The 21,148-nt window shown below is 42.4% G+C and overlaps 1 protein-coding gene across 2 annotated transcripts in view; it reads left to right on the top strand.

Annotated features, from left to right (window-relative positions):
- cdk19 (cyclin dependent kinase 19) overlaps positions 1-21,148 on the top strand; it is a 282,538-nt gene that overhangs the window by 6,726 nt on the left and 254,664 nt on the right. For both annotated transcript variants that reach the window (XM_078542611.1, XM_078542610.1), the window contains exon 2: positions 12,968-13,043. In XM_078542611.1, the coding sequence (XP_078398737.1) occupies positions 12,968-13,043 (76 nt within the window). The remainder of the gene's footprint in view (positions 1-12,967; positions 13,044-21,148) is intronic.

The raw sequence follows: 21,148 nt of genomic DNA, 5'->3' as shown, positions 1-21,148 counted from the left end.
TCTACCTCTGCCTTAAAAATATTCAATGACCCCACCTCCACCACCTTCTGAGACAGATAATTCCAAAGTCGCACAACCCTCTGAGAGAAAAAAATTCCTCATCTCTGTCCTAAAAGGGCAACCCATAATTTTAAAATGGTGCCCCTAGTTCCGGACTTGCCCACCCAAGGAAACACCCTTTCCACGTCCACCTTGTCAGTACCATTCAGGATCTTATATCAGAATCACAGAGTGCAGAAGAGGCCCATCGAGTCTGCACCGACATGTGAGAAACACCTGACCTACCTACCTAATCTCATTTACCAGCACTTGGCCCATAGCCTTGAATGTTATGATGTGCCAAGTGCTCATCCAGGTACTTTTTAAAGGATGTGAGGCAACCCGCCCCCACCACCCTCCCAGGCAGCGCATTCCAGACCGTCACCACCCTCTGGGTAAAAAAGCTTTTTCTCACATCCCCCCTAAACCTCCTGCCCCTCACCTTGAACTTATGTCCCCTCGTGACTGACCTTCAACTAAGGAGAACAGCTGCTCCCTATCCACCCTGTCCATGCCCCTCACAATCTTGTACACCTCGATCAGGTCGCCCCTTCAGTCTTCTCTGCTCCAACGAAAACAACCCAAGTCTATCCAACCTCTCTTCAGAACTTAAATGTTTCATCCCAGGCAACATCCTGGTGAATCTCCTCTGCACCCCCTCCAGTGCAATCACACCCTTACTATAATGTGGCGACCAGAACTGCACTCAGTACTCCAGCTGTGGCCTTACCAAGGTCCTATACAACTCCAACATGGTCTCCCTACTTTTGTAATCTGTGCCTCGATTGATTAAGGCAAGTGTCCCATATGCCATTTTCACCACCCCACTAACATGCCTCTCTGCCTTCAGAGATCTATGGACACACACGCCAAGGTCCCTTTGTTCCTCAGAACTTCCTAGTGTCATGCCGTTCATTGAATACTTCCTTGTCAAATTACACCTTCCAAAGTGTATTACCTCATACTTTTCAGAGTTAAATTCCATATACTTCAATCAAGTCACCCCTCACTGTTCTAAACTCCAGTGGAAACAAGCCCAGCCTATTTAACCTTTCCTCATAATACAAACCGCCCATTCCAGGCATCAATCTAGTAAACCTCCTCTGATTCGCCTCCAACGCATTTACATCCTTCCTTAAATAAGAAGACCAAAACTGCACACAGTATTTGAGATGTGGTCTCACCAATGCCCTGTATAACTGAAGCATAACATCCTTACTTTTAGGTTCAATTCCTCTCGTAATAAAGGATTGTATTCCATTAGCCTTCTTAATTACTTGCTGTACCTGCATACTAACCTTTTGTAACTCATGCACTAGAGCACCTAGATCCCTCTGCACCTTGGAATTCTGCAGCCGTTCTCCATTTAAGTAATACTGTGCTTCTTTATTCTTCCTGCCAAAGTGAACAACTTCACATTTTCCTACATTTATACTCCATCTGCTAGATTTTTGCCCACTTACTCAACCTATGTATATCCGTCTGCAACCTCCTTATGTCCTCGTTACAACATACTTTCCTACCTATCTTTGTATCATTTGTAAATTTAGCTACCATGCCTTCACTCCCCTCATCTAAGTCATTGATATAAATTGTAAAAAGTTGAGGTCCCAGCACAGACCCCTGCAGGACTCCACTCCTCACAGACTGCCAATCAGAAACTCTCAGTTTTCTGCCAGCCAGTCAATCTTCTTTCCATGCTAATATGTTACCCCCTACACCATGGGCTTTTATTTTCCACAGTAACTTTTGATGTGGCACCTTATCAAATGTCTTTTGGAAATCCAAGTACAGCACATCTACAGGCTCCCCTTTAACCACAGCGCATGTGACTCCTTCAAAGAACTCCAATAAATAGGTTAAACATGATTTTCCTTTCACAAAACCATGCTGACTCTTCCCAATTGCATTGCGGTCTTCCATGTGCCCAGCCATAACCTCCTTAATGATCGATTCTAATAACTTCCCCACGACAGACTTCAAGCTAACTGGCCTATTGTTTCCTGTTTTCTGCCTCCCTCTCTTGAATAGAGGGGTTGCATTTGCTACTTTCTAGTCTGATGGAATCTTTCCAGAGTCTAGCAAATTTTGGAAAATTAACACCAACGCATCTGCTACCTCATTAGCCACCTCTTTTACGACCCGAGGATCAAGTCCATCAGGACCTGGAGGCTTTTCAGCCCGTAGCTCTATCGGTTTGCTCAGTGCTGCGTCCCTAATGATTGTAATTTCACCAGGTTTCACTCTCCCTTCCACCTCCTGATTTACAGCTATAGCTGGAATGTTTTTGTATCCTCTGTAGTGAAGACAGAAGCAAAATATTTGTTCATTCATCCGCCAATTCCTAATTATCTATTATTAACTCCCCATTCACTCTCTAGAGGACTAACACCCACTTTACTTACTCTTTTCCTTTTGAAATACCTGTAGACACTCTTGCTGTCCGTTTTTACATTTCTAGATAGCTCCTACTCATACTCAAATTTCTTTCTCCTGATCAACCTTTCGGTCATTGCCATTCTTTATATTCCGACCTGCCACTCACCTTTGCGCGGTTATATGCTTTTTCCTTAAGTTTGATGCTTTCCTTAACTTCTTTAGTTAACTACAGATGGTGGGTCCTCCCCTTAGAATTTTTCTTTATGGTAGGAATATACTTATTCTGAATATTCTGAAATATCCCCTTAAATGTCTGCCACTGCTTCTCTATTCCCCTAGCCTAGTATCCCAGTTCACTTCAACTAGCTCAGCTTTCATGCCCACATAGTTGTCCTTATTTAAGTTTAAGTTTAAGCGGTCTTAGACCAACTCTTTTCCCTTTCAAACCGAATGTAAAATTCTACCATATCATGGTCGCTGCTACCTAGGGGTGCCTTCACTCTGAGGTCATTAATTAATCCTGTCACATTACACAATATGAAGTCTAAAATAACCTGCTGTCTGGTTGGTTCCAGAATGTGCTGCTCTAAGAAACTCTTGAAAACATTCTATGAACTCCTCATCCAGGCTACTACTGCTAATCTGATTTTTGAGTTTATATGTAGATTAAAATTGCCCATAATTATTGCCGTCCCTTTATCACAAGCGCCATATATTTCATCTTGTATACCATGTCCTACATTGTGGTTAGTATTCGGGGGCCTGTAGACCACTCCCATTAGTGACTTCTTTCCCTTATTACGCCTCATCTCTGCCCAATCCAATTCTACATCCTGATCTCCTGAACCAAGGTCATCTCTAACTATTGCATCAGTGCCAATCTTGATCGACAGTGCTACCCCTTCACCTTTACCAAGCTTCCTATTCTTCTTGAAAATCATATACCCCTCAATACTCAGGACCCACTACTTGTAATCCTGTAGTCATATTCCCATAATAGCTATCAGATCATATTTATTTACTTTGATGTGCACTTTCAGTTCATTAACTTTGTTATGAATGCAGCGTGCATTCAGATACAGAGCACTTCGTTTTTTTTTGTTATCTTTGTAACATCTAGTCTTGACTATTGGTGTAATCTTAGGTTTTATCTCTCTGTCTCTTCCTGCTATTCTATGACCTCACTCCCCATATTACTATTATGGCCTCCTGTCTTCAATCTACCCCTTGATTTGCCACATCTACCCAAGCTTGTTCCCTCACCCCCCCCCTTGTTTAGTTTAAAGTCCTCTCTACTTCGCTAGTTATGAGATTCGCAAGAACACATGTTCCGATACGGTTCAGGTGTAGACCGTCTCAATGGTACAGGTCTCACTTTCCCCAGTACTGGTGCCAGTACCCCACAAACCGGAATCCACTTCTCCCGCATCAGTCTTTGAGCCACGCATTCACCTCTCTAATCTTATTTCCCTAGGCACTTTGCACGTTGCTCAGTTCACTAATGTCCTTTAGGGAAGGAAATCTGCTGCCCTTACCTGATCTGGCCTACATGTGACTCCAGACTCACAGCAATGTGGTTGACTCTTAAATGCCCCTGAACAGGGCAACTAGGGATGGGCAGTAAATGCTGGCCCAGCCAGCGAAGCCCACATCCCGTGAATGAATTAAAAAAAAAAAGCCAGAGATTATTACCTTTGAGGTTCTGCTTCTTAATTTGGTACCTAGCTTCTCATACTATGCATAACCTCCTTCCTTGTCCTGCTTATGTTATTGGTACCTACACGGACCACGATGACTGGATCCTCCCCCTCCCACTGCTGGTTCCTCTCCAGCCCTGAGCAGATGGCCTGAACCCTGGCACCGGCTGGCAACCACCTGGTCTCTCGTTCTTTGCTTCAGAAAACTGTGTCAATCCCCCTCACTATACTGTCCCTTACTATCACTACATTCCTGTTTGCTCCCCCTGCTTGAACCGCTTCCTGTACCATGGTGCCATGGCCAGCCTGACCATCCACCTTACGGACCTCACTTTCATCCACACAGGTTGTAAGCACCTCAAACCTGCTTGACAATTGCAAAGTCTGAGGCTCCTCCACTACTGTCTGCTTGTTCCCATTACCTGCCTCACTGACGGTCACATCCTCCTGTCCCTCACTGCTGGCCAAAACAGGTGACCCTATTCTAAGAGGGGTGACCATTTTCTGGAACAAAGTGTCCAGGTGTTTCTCCTCCTCCCTTATGTTGCGCAGTGTCTGCAGTTTGGCTTCCAGATCAATAATCCTGATCCAGAATTTCTCTAGCTGCTTACACTTTCTGCAGACGTGTTTGTCATAGTTCGCCTTGGCGTCCAAAAGCGCCCATATTCCACAGCTGCAACATAACACCTGCCTTGCCATTACTTAGGTTATTTAGTTAACTTAATTTAATTCCTTACTTAATTTACTTAGAATAATTCCTATGTATGCCACACCTCCTTCCCCTGTGCACCGAGTTCCCAAGTGAACCTAATTCGCTACTCACTCAGTCTCCATCTCACTCTGACGTAGCCACCTGTCTTCTTGCACGCCCCTTACTGAAATGCTGCCACTACCTTCTATACATGAATCAAAAATAAGCGTAAACTCTTCTCAATTACCAGCAATTAAGTTACAACTAGCCCCCTACTGAGCTGAAATCCTGCCACCAACCCCAGCTCCCCCCTGACACATTTTAATGCCATTGATAAATAACATTTGATCAGATAATACGGCCTTATATTTCATCTGTCTGATTGGTCATCATGTGGTTATCAAGGAATTACCAGGTACAGTAGTTTGAGCATTTCAGGTATCTGGACAATGTGATGTGAGTGTCAATCCTCCAAATCTGTGTTTTCCCTTGCCACATAGGACAGGATACGTGGTGGAGGATTCATGGAGAGTGAGGACAGACACATGGGGCTGAATTTTCCCCCCATTGGTGGGGAAGTTGATGGGCGGACGTGTGCCGGCGCGCTTCTGATCGGCGCCCCTAATCGGAGGCGCGGCACCATTTTACGTGGGCAGGCCAATTAAGGCCCACCCAGCATGATGTCCGCAGGGAAGCGCTATGCGCTCCCTGTGCAGGCGGGGGAGGGAATCCCTAAAATCGAGAGTGCGCTCTTTCGCGCATGCGCATGAAAGAGCGCACTCACCTCCCTGAGGCGAAGTGCTGCCTCAGGGAGATCGCCTCTACTCTCAAAAATATTAAAAATAGAAAAAAAAATCCCTTACATGTCCCCTCATGTGATCAATGTCACATGAGTTGGGACATGTTCATAATTTCCATAACAACTTCATTAAAATTTTTAAAACCCTCCATGAAACCTCAACCCGCCGGTGGATGAGGTTTCATGTTTTTTCTCGTTGCCGCCGGGGCTCCTGGCCTGCCCGTCCAATCTTAAGGTTGGACGGACAGGTCCTTTAATTGCTTAATTGATCCTGTCAATGACCTCAATTGGCCATTGACAGGTCGGTGGGCCCGCAGCTGGTTTTGCTGCGCCCCCGCCTTCCTGAAAATTTAAATGCGGCGGGATGACGTCAGGAGTTCCGCCTGACGTCATCCCGCGTCATTTTACCCGTCGGCGAGCGAGCCCCGCCCCCGCTCGCCGACGGTAAAATCCTGCCCATGGTGCAGGATTCATGGAGAGTATGGACAGGACACATGGCGTAGGATTCATGGAGAGTGAGGACAGATACATGGTGTAGGATTCATGGAGAGTGAGGACAGATACATGGTGTAGGATTCATGGAGAGTGAGGACAGACACATGGTGTAGGATTCATGGAGAGTGAGGACAGATACATGGTGTAGGATTCATGGAGAGTGAGGACAGATACATGGTGTAGGATTCATGGAGAGTGAGGACAGACACATGGTGTAGGATTCATGGAGAGTGTGGACAGATACATGGTGTAGGATTCATGGAGAGTGAGGACAGATACATGGTGTAGGATTCATGGAGAGTGGGCACAGATACATGGTGTAGGATTCATGGAGAGTGAGGACAGATACATGGTGTAGGATTCATGGAGAGTGAGGACAGACATATGGTGTAGGATTCATGGAGAGTGAGGACAGATACATGGTGTAAAATTCATGGAGAGTGAGGACAGATACATGGTGTAGGATTCATGGAGCGTGAGGACAGATATATGGTGTAGGATTCACGAACAGATCACCTTTGATGAAAGACATTACTACACTTGCTGTCGGGATCAACGAGTGCCTCATGAAGTTGCGTTTTCCACTCGATCAAAGATGCCAAGTTTTGACACCTGAAGAGCAAAGTTCAGAGAGAACTGCGTGTGATGCAAGACAGATAGTGGGAAAGGAAAGCTGAAGAATTACAGCAATATGCAGACTCCCACAACTCGTAAGTGCTATCAAACCTGTATATGGACTTACAAGGACTTTGGAGGCTCCACACCATTGCTCTTGGCTGATGGGTCATCCTTGATCAAAAATCAGGCAGAAATAATAGACAACTGAGCGGAGCACTTCAGTAGCCTGCTGAACATAACATCTACCATCAACCAGATCCTTCAATGACCAGTCCTTGACGAGATTGATTTGCCCCCTTCTTTTGATGAGATTAAAAAAGTAATTAAGTAGATGAACTCAGGAAAGGCTTCAGGAAAAGATGGAATCCCAGCAGAAATTTTCAAAGTGGCAGGCCCTGACACGACAGAGGCATTCCATGATATCCTCATGTGCATTTGGAATGAAGAAAAGATGCCATGATTGATGCTCGCTACAAAAACAAAGGCAGCAAAGCAGAGTGTGTCAACTGCAGAGGCATCTCACTTCTGTCCATAGCAGGAAAGATCTTTGCTCACATCATTGTGACAGAAACAAATTTACCTGAGGTTCAGTGTGGCTTTCGACCAGGTCACAGCACAGTGGACATGTTCATTGTGTGACAAATCCAAGATAAAAGCCTTGAGTAGAACATGGCCCTTTACTTCATTTTTGTTGACCTCGTATAGGCCTTTCACACTGTCAATGGGTAGGCCCTCTGACAATCCTGGAACAGCATGGTTGCCCAAAACATTTGTCAAGATCATACAGCTGTTCCATGACGGAATGACGGGCCAAGTCCTTTTAAATGGTGAATCATCAGTTCCCTTTGAGATCTCGAACGGATTGAAGCAGGGCTGCGTTCTAGCACCAGTCCTCTTTAACCTGTGTTATGGCACAGTTGATGGTAAATGCTGAGCTGCTCAAATCCCAAAGGGGAACTTGAAACAATTGCCACAATTGTTTTGCATATTTATTCCTAGATGCGTGCCTTGAAATCAGTAGTAATACGTCCACCGAGTCTTAGAGGGTTTTTACAAAACCAAATTAAACATTTATTAATAAAATAATTTTAAACACTTACATAGGTCTACAAATTACTGCTATGATAACTCCTAATTCCCCTGATTAATCTAACTCCCAGTTACACCTCCGTTAAGGCAACAGTAAAACACATGGATTTAAACAGATCCAGGCAAAGCACACACCCTGAACAGTCAAATTCAAAGTGAGTTTTTCTCAGCTTTGGTTCCTTGTAGACAGCAGCTTGAGGCTTAGATGCTGGAGGCTTTTCACACTTGTGTTAGGTCTTAAAATGCCTGCCCTTACACACAGCCTTCTCTCCTTTATACATATTTTCCCCTTTCAGTGCAAATTCCCATTGTTTCATCATGTCTTTGGACTTTACCTTTCTAATAATAAAAACCTATCATAGTACTATTTTACCAGTAATCTTTGGGAAAAATAAACACACTTTCATAACTTCTTCTGGCTAGGTGTAATGTTTGACACCCTCTTTTGAATTCAAGCTACTCTGGTTTATTTACAAATGCAAATGTTCCCTTTACACCTCACATTCTAAAGCTTCACCCAAGTTTACTTATTTAGCATTTCAAACCTAACTTCTCTTCTTACATCAAAGCCTTCAGATCTGCTGTCTTTAATCAATTAAGTCCCACATACACAAACACAGACCCATAGACACAGACCCCACTATTACTCTACTTGACAATAAATTCCAATAATATTATGAAAATTATTATATCTTCCTGAGATCTCCCTCCTTATTAAAAAGTGAACTGTCATAATTTAAAAAGATGGCTTCATTTTCTGAACCCATCTTATACCTCCCATACTTATTACACTATTACATTACCAGATGCATGCATTAACATAACCATATGTATACAAACCCATGGTGTCAACAGAAATAATTCCAGTCCAGTGTCCAGGTTTTAAATGTCCAATTTTCTCTTTAAGCTTCAAACTCTTGACAATGCACCTGCAATCAGTTTTTCTTGTCCAGCCACATTTATAACCTGTAGATTAAATGGTTGCAGTAATAAACTCCATCTGAATAGTACTTTTGTCTCTAAATTTGTCCAGAAACTTTAAAGGATTGTGGTCTGTATAGACAATTGTTTCTGACGAATTGTTTGCAACATAGATTTCAAAATGCTGCAATGCTAACACCAGACCCAAAGTCTCCTTTTCAATCATTGAATGTCTTCTCTGTTGTACATTCCACTTCCATGAAAAATACCCTATCGGTTTCTCAATTCCAGTTTCTCCAGCTTGTAACAGTATGGCCCCAATGCCTATATCGCATATGCCAATGGCCAACTTAAATTGCTTGGCATAATTGGGTACTGCCAAAATTGGTGTTGTAATTAATACAGCTTTCAGACTGTCAAATGCCTTCTGACACTCCTGTGTCCATTGAAACTTCTTGTTTTTTTTAAATAGTTCAGTTAGTGGAGCAACCACACTGCTAAAATTTGGTACAAATTTTTGATAAAACCCACTCATGCCCAGAAATCTCAAAACTTCTCATTTTGTTGTAGTCCTGGGGAAATCCACGTTAGCCATGACTTTCACATCTCTCGGAGCCACCTTACCATGTCCAATGGTATGACCTAGATATATAACTTGCGCTTTTGCAAATTCATTTTTAGCCAAATTCATCACTAAACTAGCTTCTTGTAATCGACAAAACAATTCTTCCAGATGCTGTAAATGTTCCTCCCACATCTGACCGAAAACTATCAAGTTGTCAATATAAACAGCACAATTGCTCAGACCTGCAATTACTTTGCCCATCTTTGAAATGTTGCAGGTGCATTTTTCATACCAAACGGATATAGTCCATCTGGTGTCACAAAAGCCGATATCTCTTTTGCTCTCTCCGACAATGGTACTTGCCAATAGCCTCTTAGCAAGTCAATCTTTGTGATAAATTTTGATTGTCCCACGTTCTCAATGCAATGTCCCAACCTTGGTATAGGATAAGAATCCGTTTTTGTCACTGCATTCATCTTTTGATAGTCCACATGCAGTCTTTGTGTTCCATCTGGTTTTGGTACCAGCACAATAGGCGAACTCCAGTTAGTGCAACTAGACTCAATTATATCATTTTGAAGTGTGAATTCAATTTCATTCTGTACTTGTGGTAACTTTGCTGGATTTAATCTAAAAGGATGTTGCCCTATCAAAAATGAAACTCCTACACATACATCATGTATAGCTAAATTTGTCCTCCCCAACTTATTTCCACAAATAGCTTTGTGTGACAGCAATAGCTTCCCCAAATCACTTTGACATTTGTCTGGAAGGTAACTCCATATTACATTTAAATTTTCAAGTACTTCCTCGTTATCCAGTTTGATTAGAGGAAAATCAATTTCAGAATAGTGCATTTCTACCTCTTTCTCATTATCTATCACCACTAACACCTCCTTTTGGTCTTCTTCCCTGTCAAAGTACTTTTTAAGAATATTTACATGACACACCCTCTGCTTCTTTCTTTTGTCTGGAATATTTACTAAATAATTTACTTCACTCAGTTTCTTTTCAATCCTGTAAGGTCCACTAAACCTTACCTTTAATGAGTCACCCAGTATTGGTAACAGAACTAGCAATTTTTCCTCAGCAACAAAACTATGAGCTGTAGCCTTCCTGTCTGCCTTTGCTTTCATCACTTGCTGTGATATCTTTAAATGTTCCCCAGTCAACTCAGATCCCCATCCAATCTTTCTCTGAAGTTTGATACATAATCTAGGAGAGTAGTTTCTGAATTTTGACCCACCAATTTCTCATGAATCAATTTCAGTGGTCCCCTTACTTCGGTTTCCATGCCTGTGATATCATCTGCCCCTACTTTTACTTCTGCACCGTATCTTCCCCGCTCCCTATCACTGAAACTCTGATTCACACCTTCATTTCTCTGATGTTCTCCTTTTTTTAATTCATTCATGGGATATGGGGTTGGCTGGGTAAGCCAGCATTTATTGCGCATCCCTAATTGCCCTTGAGAAGGTGGTGGTGAGCTGCGTTCTTGAACCGCTGCGGTCCCGTGGTGTAGTCACACCCACAGTGCTGTTAGGAAGGGAGTTTCATGATTTTGACCCAGCGACAGTGAAGGAACGACGATATATTTCCAAGTCAGGATGTTGAGTGACTTGGAGGGGAACTTCCAGGTGGTGGTGTTCCATGTATCTGTTGCCCTTGCCCTTCTAGATGGTAATGGTTGTGCGTTTGGAAGGTGCTGTCTAAGGAGACTTGGTGAGTTCCTGCAGTGCATCTTGTAGATGGTGCACACTGCTGCCACTGTGCATCAGTGGTGGAGGGAGTGAATATTTATGATGGGGTACCAGTCAAGCAGGCTGCTTTGCCCTGGATGGTGTCAAGCTTCTTGAGTGTTGTTGGAGCTGCAGCCACCCAGGCAAGTGGAGAGTATTCCATCACACTCCTGACTTGTGCCTTGTAGATGGTGGACAGGCTTTGGGGAGTCAGGAGGTGAGTTACACATCCCAGGATTCCTAGCCTCTGACCTGCTTTTGTAGCCACAGTATTTATATGGCTAGTCCAGTTCAATTTCTGGTCAATGGTAACCCTCAGGTTGTTGATAGTAGGGATCCAGCGATGGTCATGCCATTGAATGTCAAGGGGTGATGGTTAGATTCTCTCTTGCCGGGCACTTGCGTGGCGCGAATGTTACTTGTCGCTTGTCAGCCCAAGCCTGGATATTGTCCAGGTCTAGCTGCATTTGAACATGGACTGTTTCAGTATCTGGGGAGTCGCAAATGGTGCTGAGCATTATGCAACAATCAGCGAACATCCCCACTTCTGACCTTATGATGGAAGGATGGTCATTGATGATTGGTGGGGTACCACAGGGATCAGTGCTTGGGCCCCAGCTATTCACAAAATATATCATTGATTTGGTTGAGGGAACCAAATGTAATATTTCCAAGTTTATTGACGACACAAAATTAGATGGGAATGTGAGTGATGAGGAGGGTGTTAAGAGGCTTCAAGGCGATTTACACAAGTTGAGTGAGTGGGCAAATACATGACAGATGCCGTATAACATGGATAAATGTGAAGTCATTCAATTTGATAGGAAAACAAAATGGCAGAGTATTATTTAAATGTGATAGATTGGGAAATGTTGATGTACAAAGGGACCTGGGAGTCCTTGTACACCAATCACTGAAAGCAAGCATGCAGATGCAGCAAGCAGTTAAGAAGGCAAATGGTATGTTGGACCAAAACAAAAACAAAATATGCTGGAAAAACTCAGCAGGTCTGACAGCATCTGTGGAGAGAAAGGTAGAGTTAACGTTAGATGTCCTTTGCATTAAGACCTACTGAATGGTATCCAATACCCTACACCAATTCCCACCATTTAGGGGCTCAATGTAAATGCCCCAATGAAAGCTAAACAAAATGTAATTTTGCAAGAGTCTCTTCAATGTAAGTCTATAGCTCCTGGATGTGTCAAATGCCAGAGTTCCAAAACAACACAGATCTTGCTTAATATAATTGCTTCTGTGCTCCTAACACCCCAACCAACTCCTTTACTTCTATCTCTAGGATGCAAACTAAGTCCTAGCCGTATGTTTCCACTATCAACATTGGGCTGCCTGGTCTAAAAGTTTATATTTCTTTCTTCCTTTTTAAACAGAGTTGTTACATTGGTAACTTTCTAGTCCTTTGCCATAACATTCCCATCCAAGGGTAATTGAAAGATTGTGACCAGAAGCTGTGCTAGTTTCTGATTTCAATTAGCATTCTAGGATACATAGTGTTAGGGTGGGTATCTTTCCTAATTTGAGTTGCCTGGCTATTTTAGGCTAATCGCCTTTATTTGTATTTTCCTTTATAATTGCTTCATTTATTTCTTTAGTACTTTTTCATTTCTATGACCATTGTGAACAGTAAGGTAAAGTCATAATTTGTATCTCTGACATTGTTTCATTCTCCCCAAGATTGCTTTTTTTTATTTGTAATGGACCCTATCTTTTACCTATTCCAGCTTTTTCGTTTTCTTATTTCAGGTTTTCAGCTTGAAGGTTTTATTTTATCTTCATAATTACTAAGTTTCAATTTAATTTTTGAGCTCTCACATTTGTTTGGGACTACTGTTTAGCTATGATTTTCAGAAAAGATGATGCTCTCCTTCCCTTGCCATTTTGTTTAGACGATTTTGAATTTTCTATTTTCTCTGGCAGGAATGATGAGAAAGAGTATGCTCTTAAACAGATTGAAGGCACTGGTATCTCCATGTCTGCGTGCAGAGAGATCGCGGTAAGTGTACAAGATTGACATACAGTTTGTATATCTGAGATTTTTATTAATATAAATCTTTTTCTTATGACTTATGACAGAAATTATTTTTATGCTAGGATAGTGCAATGTGTAATATTGTCTGAGCAATTCCTTTAGTGTTAATCTACATTTGCAAAATTAATGCTGACATTAAACAGTAGCAAATTGTATGCAATAGCTGGGTTCTATAAAAGAAAACTACCTGTACTTGCACTTTCAGTATATAAAATTATTCATCTGGTTAATTCCCATGAACCAACATTATTACCTTCCATTGTAGGTGTTTTGAAGTGGGAAAAAAAATCTTCAGTAAATTGACAGTATGGTTTTCCTGGTTTATTACTTTTGTATCGACCTGAATATTTGTGATGATCTCTGTAACATGAGAATTTTTATAAGATGTGAAGAAATGTATAAAACTTCAGTATTGTTCAAACAAATTTGCATCTTTCTTTCTTCATCATCATGTACCTGCACATACTTAGGGCTGAATCTCCGGCCCATGTTGATGTCAGGAAATGAGGCGGACAGGATCAGAAAATTACAAAGCCGCAGGCATGCTGGCTTCCCGATGCCATTCCCGTCATCAGCCATTTTGGCCGACGCAGGTTTGCGGCGCTGGTAGGCCATCTGCTCCCGCAAGGCGGGGAGCAATTAAGAGTCTTGTTGCGCAGGGATTAAGGAGCCAACTAGGTTATTTTCAGTCGGCGTCCAGTTTGCTGATGCGACTGGGCGGGGCTGGGGATGGTCGCGGCAGTGCAGATCAACTGCCTAAAGTCAGGCACGCAGTAGCAGGCTGGGTGACTGACAGTAGTCCTGGCAGGCCTACAGGCACTCTCTGCCTGCCTGGGTACTGGCAAAGGCCACCCTGTAGTGAGGCTCTTCCCCACGTCCCACACCCCACCATCCATCACAGTGGTGGCTTGGCAACTGTTTTGTATTTTTTAATTAAAATTTTTACAAAGTGGCTGAGAGAGCACCTTCTTGTTGAAACACCCTAGGTATCCACAAGGCAGTGGAGCTATTCGTCCATAGCTGGGAGTTTGCATCATATGTACCCCCAGCTATGGATGAAGGCTAAGGGAGTAAATCCTGACAAAAATTTTCGAGCTTAATCCAAGGGGGAATGGCAGGATTGTCGTATGAGGAGAGATTGAGTCAAGTAGGCCTGTATTCACTGGAGTTTTGAAGAATAAGAGGGGATCTCATTGAAACATAAAATTCTGACAGGGATGGACAGACTGGATGCAAGGATGATGTTTTCTCAGCGGGTGGTGAACCTGTGGAATTCTCTACCAGTGGAAGGCTGTGGAGGCCAAGCCCCTGAATATATTTTAAGAAGGAAATAGATAGATTTCTGGACTCTAAAGCATCAAGGGGTATGGGGAGAGCATGGGAGTATGGCGTTGAGATAGAGGATCAGCCATGATCATATTGAATGGCGGAGCAGGCTTGAAGGGCCAAATGCCCTACTCCTGCTCCTGTTTTCTATGTTTCTATGTCCAAATATGTCATCTTTCCAGCAACTCCTGCAACCATGCTGGTGCCATAATTAATGTTTTGCATTCCTTTGTTCTCAACTGGGGAGGTGCAGAGGGGGACTCTGACATTTGGGCAGCCAAGGGTCTCCATAAATTTTGGCCAGTCTTGCGCCCTTGAGAGGACACTCCAGTTTTGTTGCAGAGTGATAACACATGCTGGTGGGCCTGGATGCTGCATGTTCCTCTGCAACTTTAGCCTGGTGCTTTGAGGAACCCAGTTTCCACATGACACCCCGAGGAGGACTTGCTGTTGGAGACACTGTGTACTGACAGGGAGAGACTTACACATTTGGCTCTCTTTCACATTGCTGTTGCAGTGTAGGCTGAAAATGAGAAGCTAACTAGCACACAAAAGTGGAAAGCATGTTACCACTCTTCACTCAGATGTTAGGCGCTTCATAGTGACCTGTTGGACTGTTCTTGCTTTCAAAGTTACCCCATATAAAGTCGAGAGGCATATACTTTCCTATTTTTGATTTTGTGTATGATGAGAAGGAAAAGAAAGGCCATAACTGCTTTAATTATGGCTTCCTGGAGGGTTTTGCAATCCCTAATTTTCCTTTAATAGACGTGTGCAAGTTTTCTAAATTCTCTGAATGCCTTGATTTGTTATCAGTAAACACTAATGCATGCTGGGAGTTGTAGCCTGCAATGCAGTGAGGCCTTCAGTTGAAAGTGAGGGCTCTGGAAAATCCCCATTACCTCTAAACTGAAGCCTCACAAAGGCATAGGACTCCAGTGAGAAAAAAGGATTTTGTTTGTTTGAAATTACTTCTGTTAGTAAGGCAAGTCTATCAATTTTCTTGTACATTTTGTACTTCTATAATCTTTGCTCAAACTTAATTTGCAGTAATAGGATCCAAGGTTAATGGAGACCCAAGAAAAGTTTTGAAAATCCATTTTGAGCAGTTTATATAGTTTACTTTTTTACAGTTATAAGTACCATTTTTAATCTGTAGTGTTTTTAACATTGTGATTGCGTGTTTTCATTACTGCCTGCTACATCCTCATTGATAAGTTCCCTACCTATTCGAAAGTGATTTGTTACCGTTTTAAGAATGTGATTGTTATTCATGGTAAGTTGGGTCCCACAAAGCCGAATACAACTCAGCCGGTAAGCCTTCTCTTCCAGGAGTTTTATTTTTCTTGAAGGACTCAAGGGCCTTAGTCAGTTCATTCAAAGTTAGCAGTTTGTCCAGGCTCTCCTGTATACTGTCGTTTAAAACCTCAGCGATAGAGGACAGGAAGGACTGGGATGCTGTGCTGTCTGTGGGCTTCATGTCATACAAACTGGATAAAAGGATTTGCTGATCCTCAAAATGTCGGATTGCAATGACTTTACTGAACCGTCTTCTTCCTTCAGGCCGCTGATCACTGAGCTCTCTCTCTGTGTACCTTTTGGAAGAAGAAATGTGAGTACGTCTCATCCTGCTCCGTAGAGTGGATTCTGGACTGGAAGATGATCTTGGAGGCCTCCGAGGCAAAGAGCGAGGCTTGCTGGCTCTTCACCTCTTGGAGTTCCTCCTTGACATCGACCCCCATTGACTGCAGCTGGAGCAGATTCTGAATGCTTTTCTGGAGTAGGACATTTCCCTCTGTTCCTTTCTACCCTTTTGAACACATTTGAGGATGAAAAACTTCTTGATGTTCTCCTTGATCGCTTCCCATCAGTGCGTAGGGACTCAAAGAGGGGTTTCACAGTCCTCCAACCTTTGTAATCTCTTTTGAGTTCCTCAATGTTCTTTGGGGTCAGCAGCTACATGTTCAGCTTCCAAGTGCCCCTGCCAACCCTCTGGTCTTCCTGTAAGTGACAGTCAGCCAGTAGGAGGCAGTGGTCAGAGAAGAACCAAGATATATCCCAGTGAGGAAGAAGGATTCTAGGAAGGGGATAAACCAACCATAGTTAACCAAGGAAGTTAAGGATAGTATCAAATTGAAAGAAAAAACATACAACGTGGCAAAGATTAGTGGTAAGCCAGAGGATTGGGAAAGTTTTAAAAACCAACAAAAGATGACCAAAAAAATAACAGAGGGAGAAAATAAACTTTGAGGGTAAAGTAGCAAGTAATATAAAGACGGACAGTAAGAGCTTTAAATATATGAAAAGGAAGAGAGAGGCCAAAGTGAACATAGGCCCCTTAGAGAATGAGTCTGGAAAAATAATAATGAGGAACCAGGAAATGGCAGAGGAGTTGACTAAATACTTTGCATCAGTCTTCATGGTAGAAGATACTAATGACATTCCAAAAATACTAAGTAATCAAGGGGCAAAAGTGGGGGGGGGTGGTGGAAGGAAATAAATACAATAACTATCACCAGAGAAAAAGTACTAGGGAAACTAATGGGGCTAAAGGCCGATAAGTCCCCTGGACCTGAGGCTAGCATCCCAGACTATTAAAGGAAGTAGCTACAGAGATAGTGGATGCACTGGCAGTGATCTTCCAAGAATCCTTAGATTCTGGAAAAGTCCCGGAGGATTGGAAAACTGCCAATGTAACACCCTTATTCCAAAAGGGAGGGAGACAAAAAAGACAGGTAACTATAGGCCAGTTAACTTAACATCTGTCATTGGGAAAATGTTAGAGTCTATTATAAAGTATGTAATAGCAGAGCATTTAGAAATGCATAATCTAATCAAGCAGAGTCAGCATGGCTTCATGAAGGGGAAATCATGCCTAACAAATTTATTAAAATTCTTTGAGGAGGTAACAAGCAGGATAGATAAAGGGGAACCAGTAGTTATAATGTATTTGGATTTCCGAAAGGCGTTTGATAAGGTACCGCACATAAGGCAACTTAATAAGGTAAGAGGCCATGGTGTTGGGGGTAGTATATTAGCATGGATAGAGGATTGGCTAACTAATAGCAGACAGAGAGTTGGGATAAGGGGGGCATTTTCAGGATGGCAACCTGTAACTAGTGGAGTGCCACAGGGATCAGTGCTGGGTCCTCAATTATTTATAATATATATTAATGACTTAGATTAAGGAAGTGAATGTACTATCGCCAAGTTTGAGGATGACACAAAAATAGGTGGGAAGGCAAGCGTGAGGATGACACAAAGAGTCTACAGAAGGATATAGACAGGTTAAGTGAGTGGGCAAAAACTTGTCAGATGGAATATAATGTGGGAAAATTTCAGGTTATGCACTTTGGCAGGAAGAATAGAGGAGCTGAATATTATTTAAATGGAGAAAGACTGCAGAAAGCTGCAGCACAGAGGGATTTGGGGGTCCTCGTGCATGAACCACAAAAAGCTGGCATACAAGTTCAGCAGGTAAGAGGGAAGGCAGATAATATGTTGACCTTTATTTCAAAGAGAATGGAGTATAAAAATTGGGAAGTTTTGCTAAAATTATACAAAGCACTAATTAGACCACACCTAGAATACCGTGAACAGTTTTGGTCCCCTTATCTAAGGAAAGATGTACTGGCATTGGGGGCAGTCCAGCGAAGGCTCATTAGGTTGATCCCGGGTATGGAGGGATTTTCTTATGAGGAGTAGGTTGGGCCTGTGCTCATTGGAATTTATAAGAATGAGAGGTGACCTTATTGAAACATTCTTGGGGGGCTTGACAGGATAGATGCTGAGAGATTGTTTCCCCTTGTGGGAGAGACTAGGACCAGAAGGCATAATCTCGGAGTAAGGGGTGACCCATTTAGAACAGAGATGAGGAGGAATTTCTTCTCTCAGAGGGTAGTGAATCTTTGGAATTCTTTAGTGCAGAGGGCTGTAGAGGCTGGGTGATTGAGTATATTCAAGGGTGAGGTAGACAGATTTTTAATCAGTAAGGGAATCACAGGTTATGGGGAAAAGGCAGGAAAGTGGAGTTGAAGAGTATCAGATCAGCCATGATCTCATTGAATGGTGGAGTGGACTCATTGGGCCAGATGGCCTATTTCTGCTCCTACGTCTTATGTTCTTATGGAATGATGCTTTGTTTTATAAGGACACCAATGTTACACAATTTAAATGGGTAATATTATTCTGAAGGGATGAAGTGGATGTTTTGATTTTGGTTTTGCAAGCGCAGGTTGGTTGATTAGGATCTGTACTCTGCCTATTACGAACAACCAAAGGAACAAGCTGTTTCATTCAACTAGGATGTACAGCCTACATACCTGGCATTGCACCGGCACTAAAATTCATGTTTGATTTTGCTCAATAGTGTGGTAGGCAGAATGTCATTTTGGACTGAGGGCAGCATCCTGTTTGTGGAAAATACCATTTATGTAGCGACTGCGTGAAATGGCTTCCTTAACCTGTTGTTCAAATTTTTGAGATAATTTGCCTTTCCAGCATAATTTGAGATAGACCGGGCACTTTTCAGATGTGAAAGTGGCAGCCTTTGGCCAATTTGTGATTTACAAATTTGCTTTTTCTTGTTCTTTTTGGTGGGGATTTTAGTGATGTTCAAAATTAAAATATTTTATGGACAGAATTTTATGCCTCGCGGGTGGGAGCGTGCCCGACCCGATCAGGCATAAAACAGCGCACAGTGAAGTCGGACGAGCGAATTGGCCAGGCAGCCTTTGTATTTTTGAGGAAACCTCATCCATGGGCAGGATGTGGTTTCTGACATTAATTAAAAAAAAAATGTTTTGACATTTTTATTATGTTTCTGTTCATGTGAGTGAGTCCTATGTGGGAACATTTTTTTCTGACTTTCAAAGTCTTTATTTTTGCTTTTAAAATTCTTCAATTCCCTGAGGCAGCTCCCTGCTTTCAGGGAGCTTTCAGTGTGTGCTCCCCCGCGCATGCACGGACTTTTGCACTCGCCCTCCTACCGACCCCATCCCGGCAGCGCTGAGCTTCTCGGCACACCTTTCAAGCTGGCTGACCATTAATGGGCTAGCTAACGTGAAATTGCTGTCGGGGGGCCGATCGCGGGCAGCGGGCCATTTCCCGGCCACTCCCAGGCACACTTGCCTGACGATCTGAAAATCCTGCCCTATGTATCTTCTGTAAATGTATCTGGTTTTTGGAGTTGTCTCTCCCCCCCCGCCCCCAACTGCCATCCCTACCTCCACAAACTTATTTTACACAATAAAACCTTAAAAAGACACACTTTTAAATTAGCAATAGAAACTGACTTTAATGACCCTTCCGGTTACTTGATGACCATCAGAAATGGATACATTTTTTAATATCCTTTGCAACCCTTGGGATGTCAAGACCAATTATCGTGTGTCCACTCCTACCAAGATCAGTAATTTCTGTGCATACCAGAGATTGAACCTAAGACCTTCATACTCTGTACTGTACTTTCTTTATCAATTTTCATAGACAAAAAGAAGAAAAGAAAAGAATCTTTTATCTTTTTAGCACATTTCATGACCTCAGGATATGACCTTTACAGCATATGTAATACTTTTGATGTTTGTTCATGTTGTAATTTAGGAAGCTAATTTTTGCAAAGTTAGCTCCTGCAAACAGCAAAGTGATATAATCACAGAATCTGTTTTTAATAGTGTTGGTTGAAAGATAAATATTGGCCAGGACACCAGGGAGCCTTCCCCTGCTGGTCTTCTAAATTGTTCCATGGAATCTTTTACATCTGCCTGAGAGGGCAACTGGGGCCTTGGTTCAACATTGGAAAAATGACACGCCCTCAGTGTGGCATTAGCATGTCAGCCTATATTTTGTGCATGAATCCCTAGAGTGGGATTTGAATCAAAAATATCAGCGTATTTTCCCTTTTCTCTCATGAAATCACCGACTCTTTCTGGAGCGATAGTCCTTGCCTTGATACTGCACATTTGTCAATGGTTTTCATCTCTAATTCCCAACATTGAGTGTCAGCAGACCAATCACTGGATAATATCTGGGATGTATACAAGGGCTGATTTTTGCATTGCTCTTTCCTTACTGACTCCCCAGAGGCATAGAGACCAATTATAGATTCAATTTCCCACAGGCAAGCTCCTTTGTATAGATGGAGGGGTGTGACTTTAGCTCACTATAGCTTCAAACATTTTCTGATAAATAAGGGCAAAGTTGATCCTCTATTATTGGAGCTCCAAGAAGTGAGAATCTTTTTTATTTTTGCTTGTATCTTTTATGTATAGTTCAGTTCACAATGAATGATTTGTTTTCTGCCCTCTTAGAACACTGTTTTCTATTTTTCAGTATTTACAGAGGGATGGTACTTGGAACAGAGCCATGAGGTTTTTGTTTCGCACATTAGTCTGTTTTACTTTTAAACATAGGGCAATGTGGAAATAGTCTATAAGCCATAATTTATAATAAGCAGATTCCTAGAAAATCGAAGAAACCTTTAAAACATTTTTAAAGCTGCGTGCAATAATTCACTTATACGGTGGTGGGTGGAGGGTAGTGGGGCAATCTGCCCAAGTTTCCAGCTGAAGTAGATGCTCCTGTCCTTTGGAAGTGTCTCAAGATTTGACTCCCCCACCCCCAATATTGTAATGATGTAATTGCCCTGTTATTGAATTTTGATTTATGGTCAAATTACTTTTGTCTGAGAAATTTGAATCCAGCCTGTTTATAAAATAGCCTGCAGGTTGAGTTTTTTTCTGTCT

Source organism: Cetorhinus maximus, chromosome 5 (genome assembly GCF_964194155.1).
Source record: "Cetorhinus maximus chromosome 5, sCetMax3.hap1.1, whole genome shotgun sequence".
In the NCBI taxonomy this organism is placed as follows: Eukaryota; Metazoa; Chordata; class Chondrichthyes; order Lamniformes; family Cetorhinidae; genus Cetorhinus; species Cetorhinus maximus.
The sequence above is the reverse complement of the archived record's forward strand: the minus strand, read 5'-3'. Positions and strand labels throughout refer to the sequence as shown.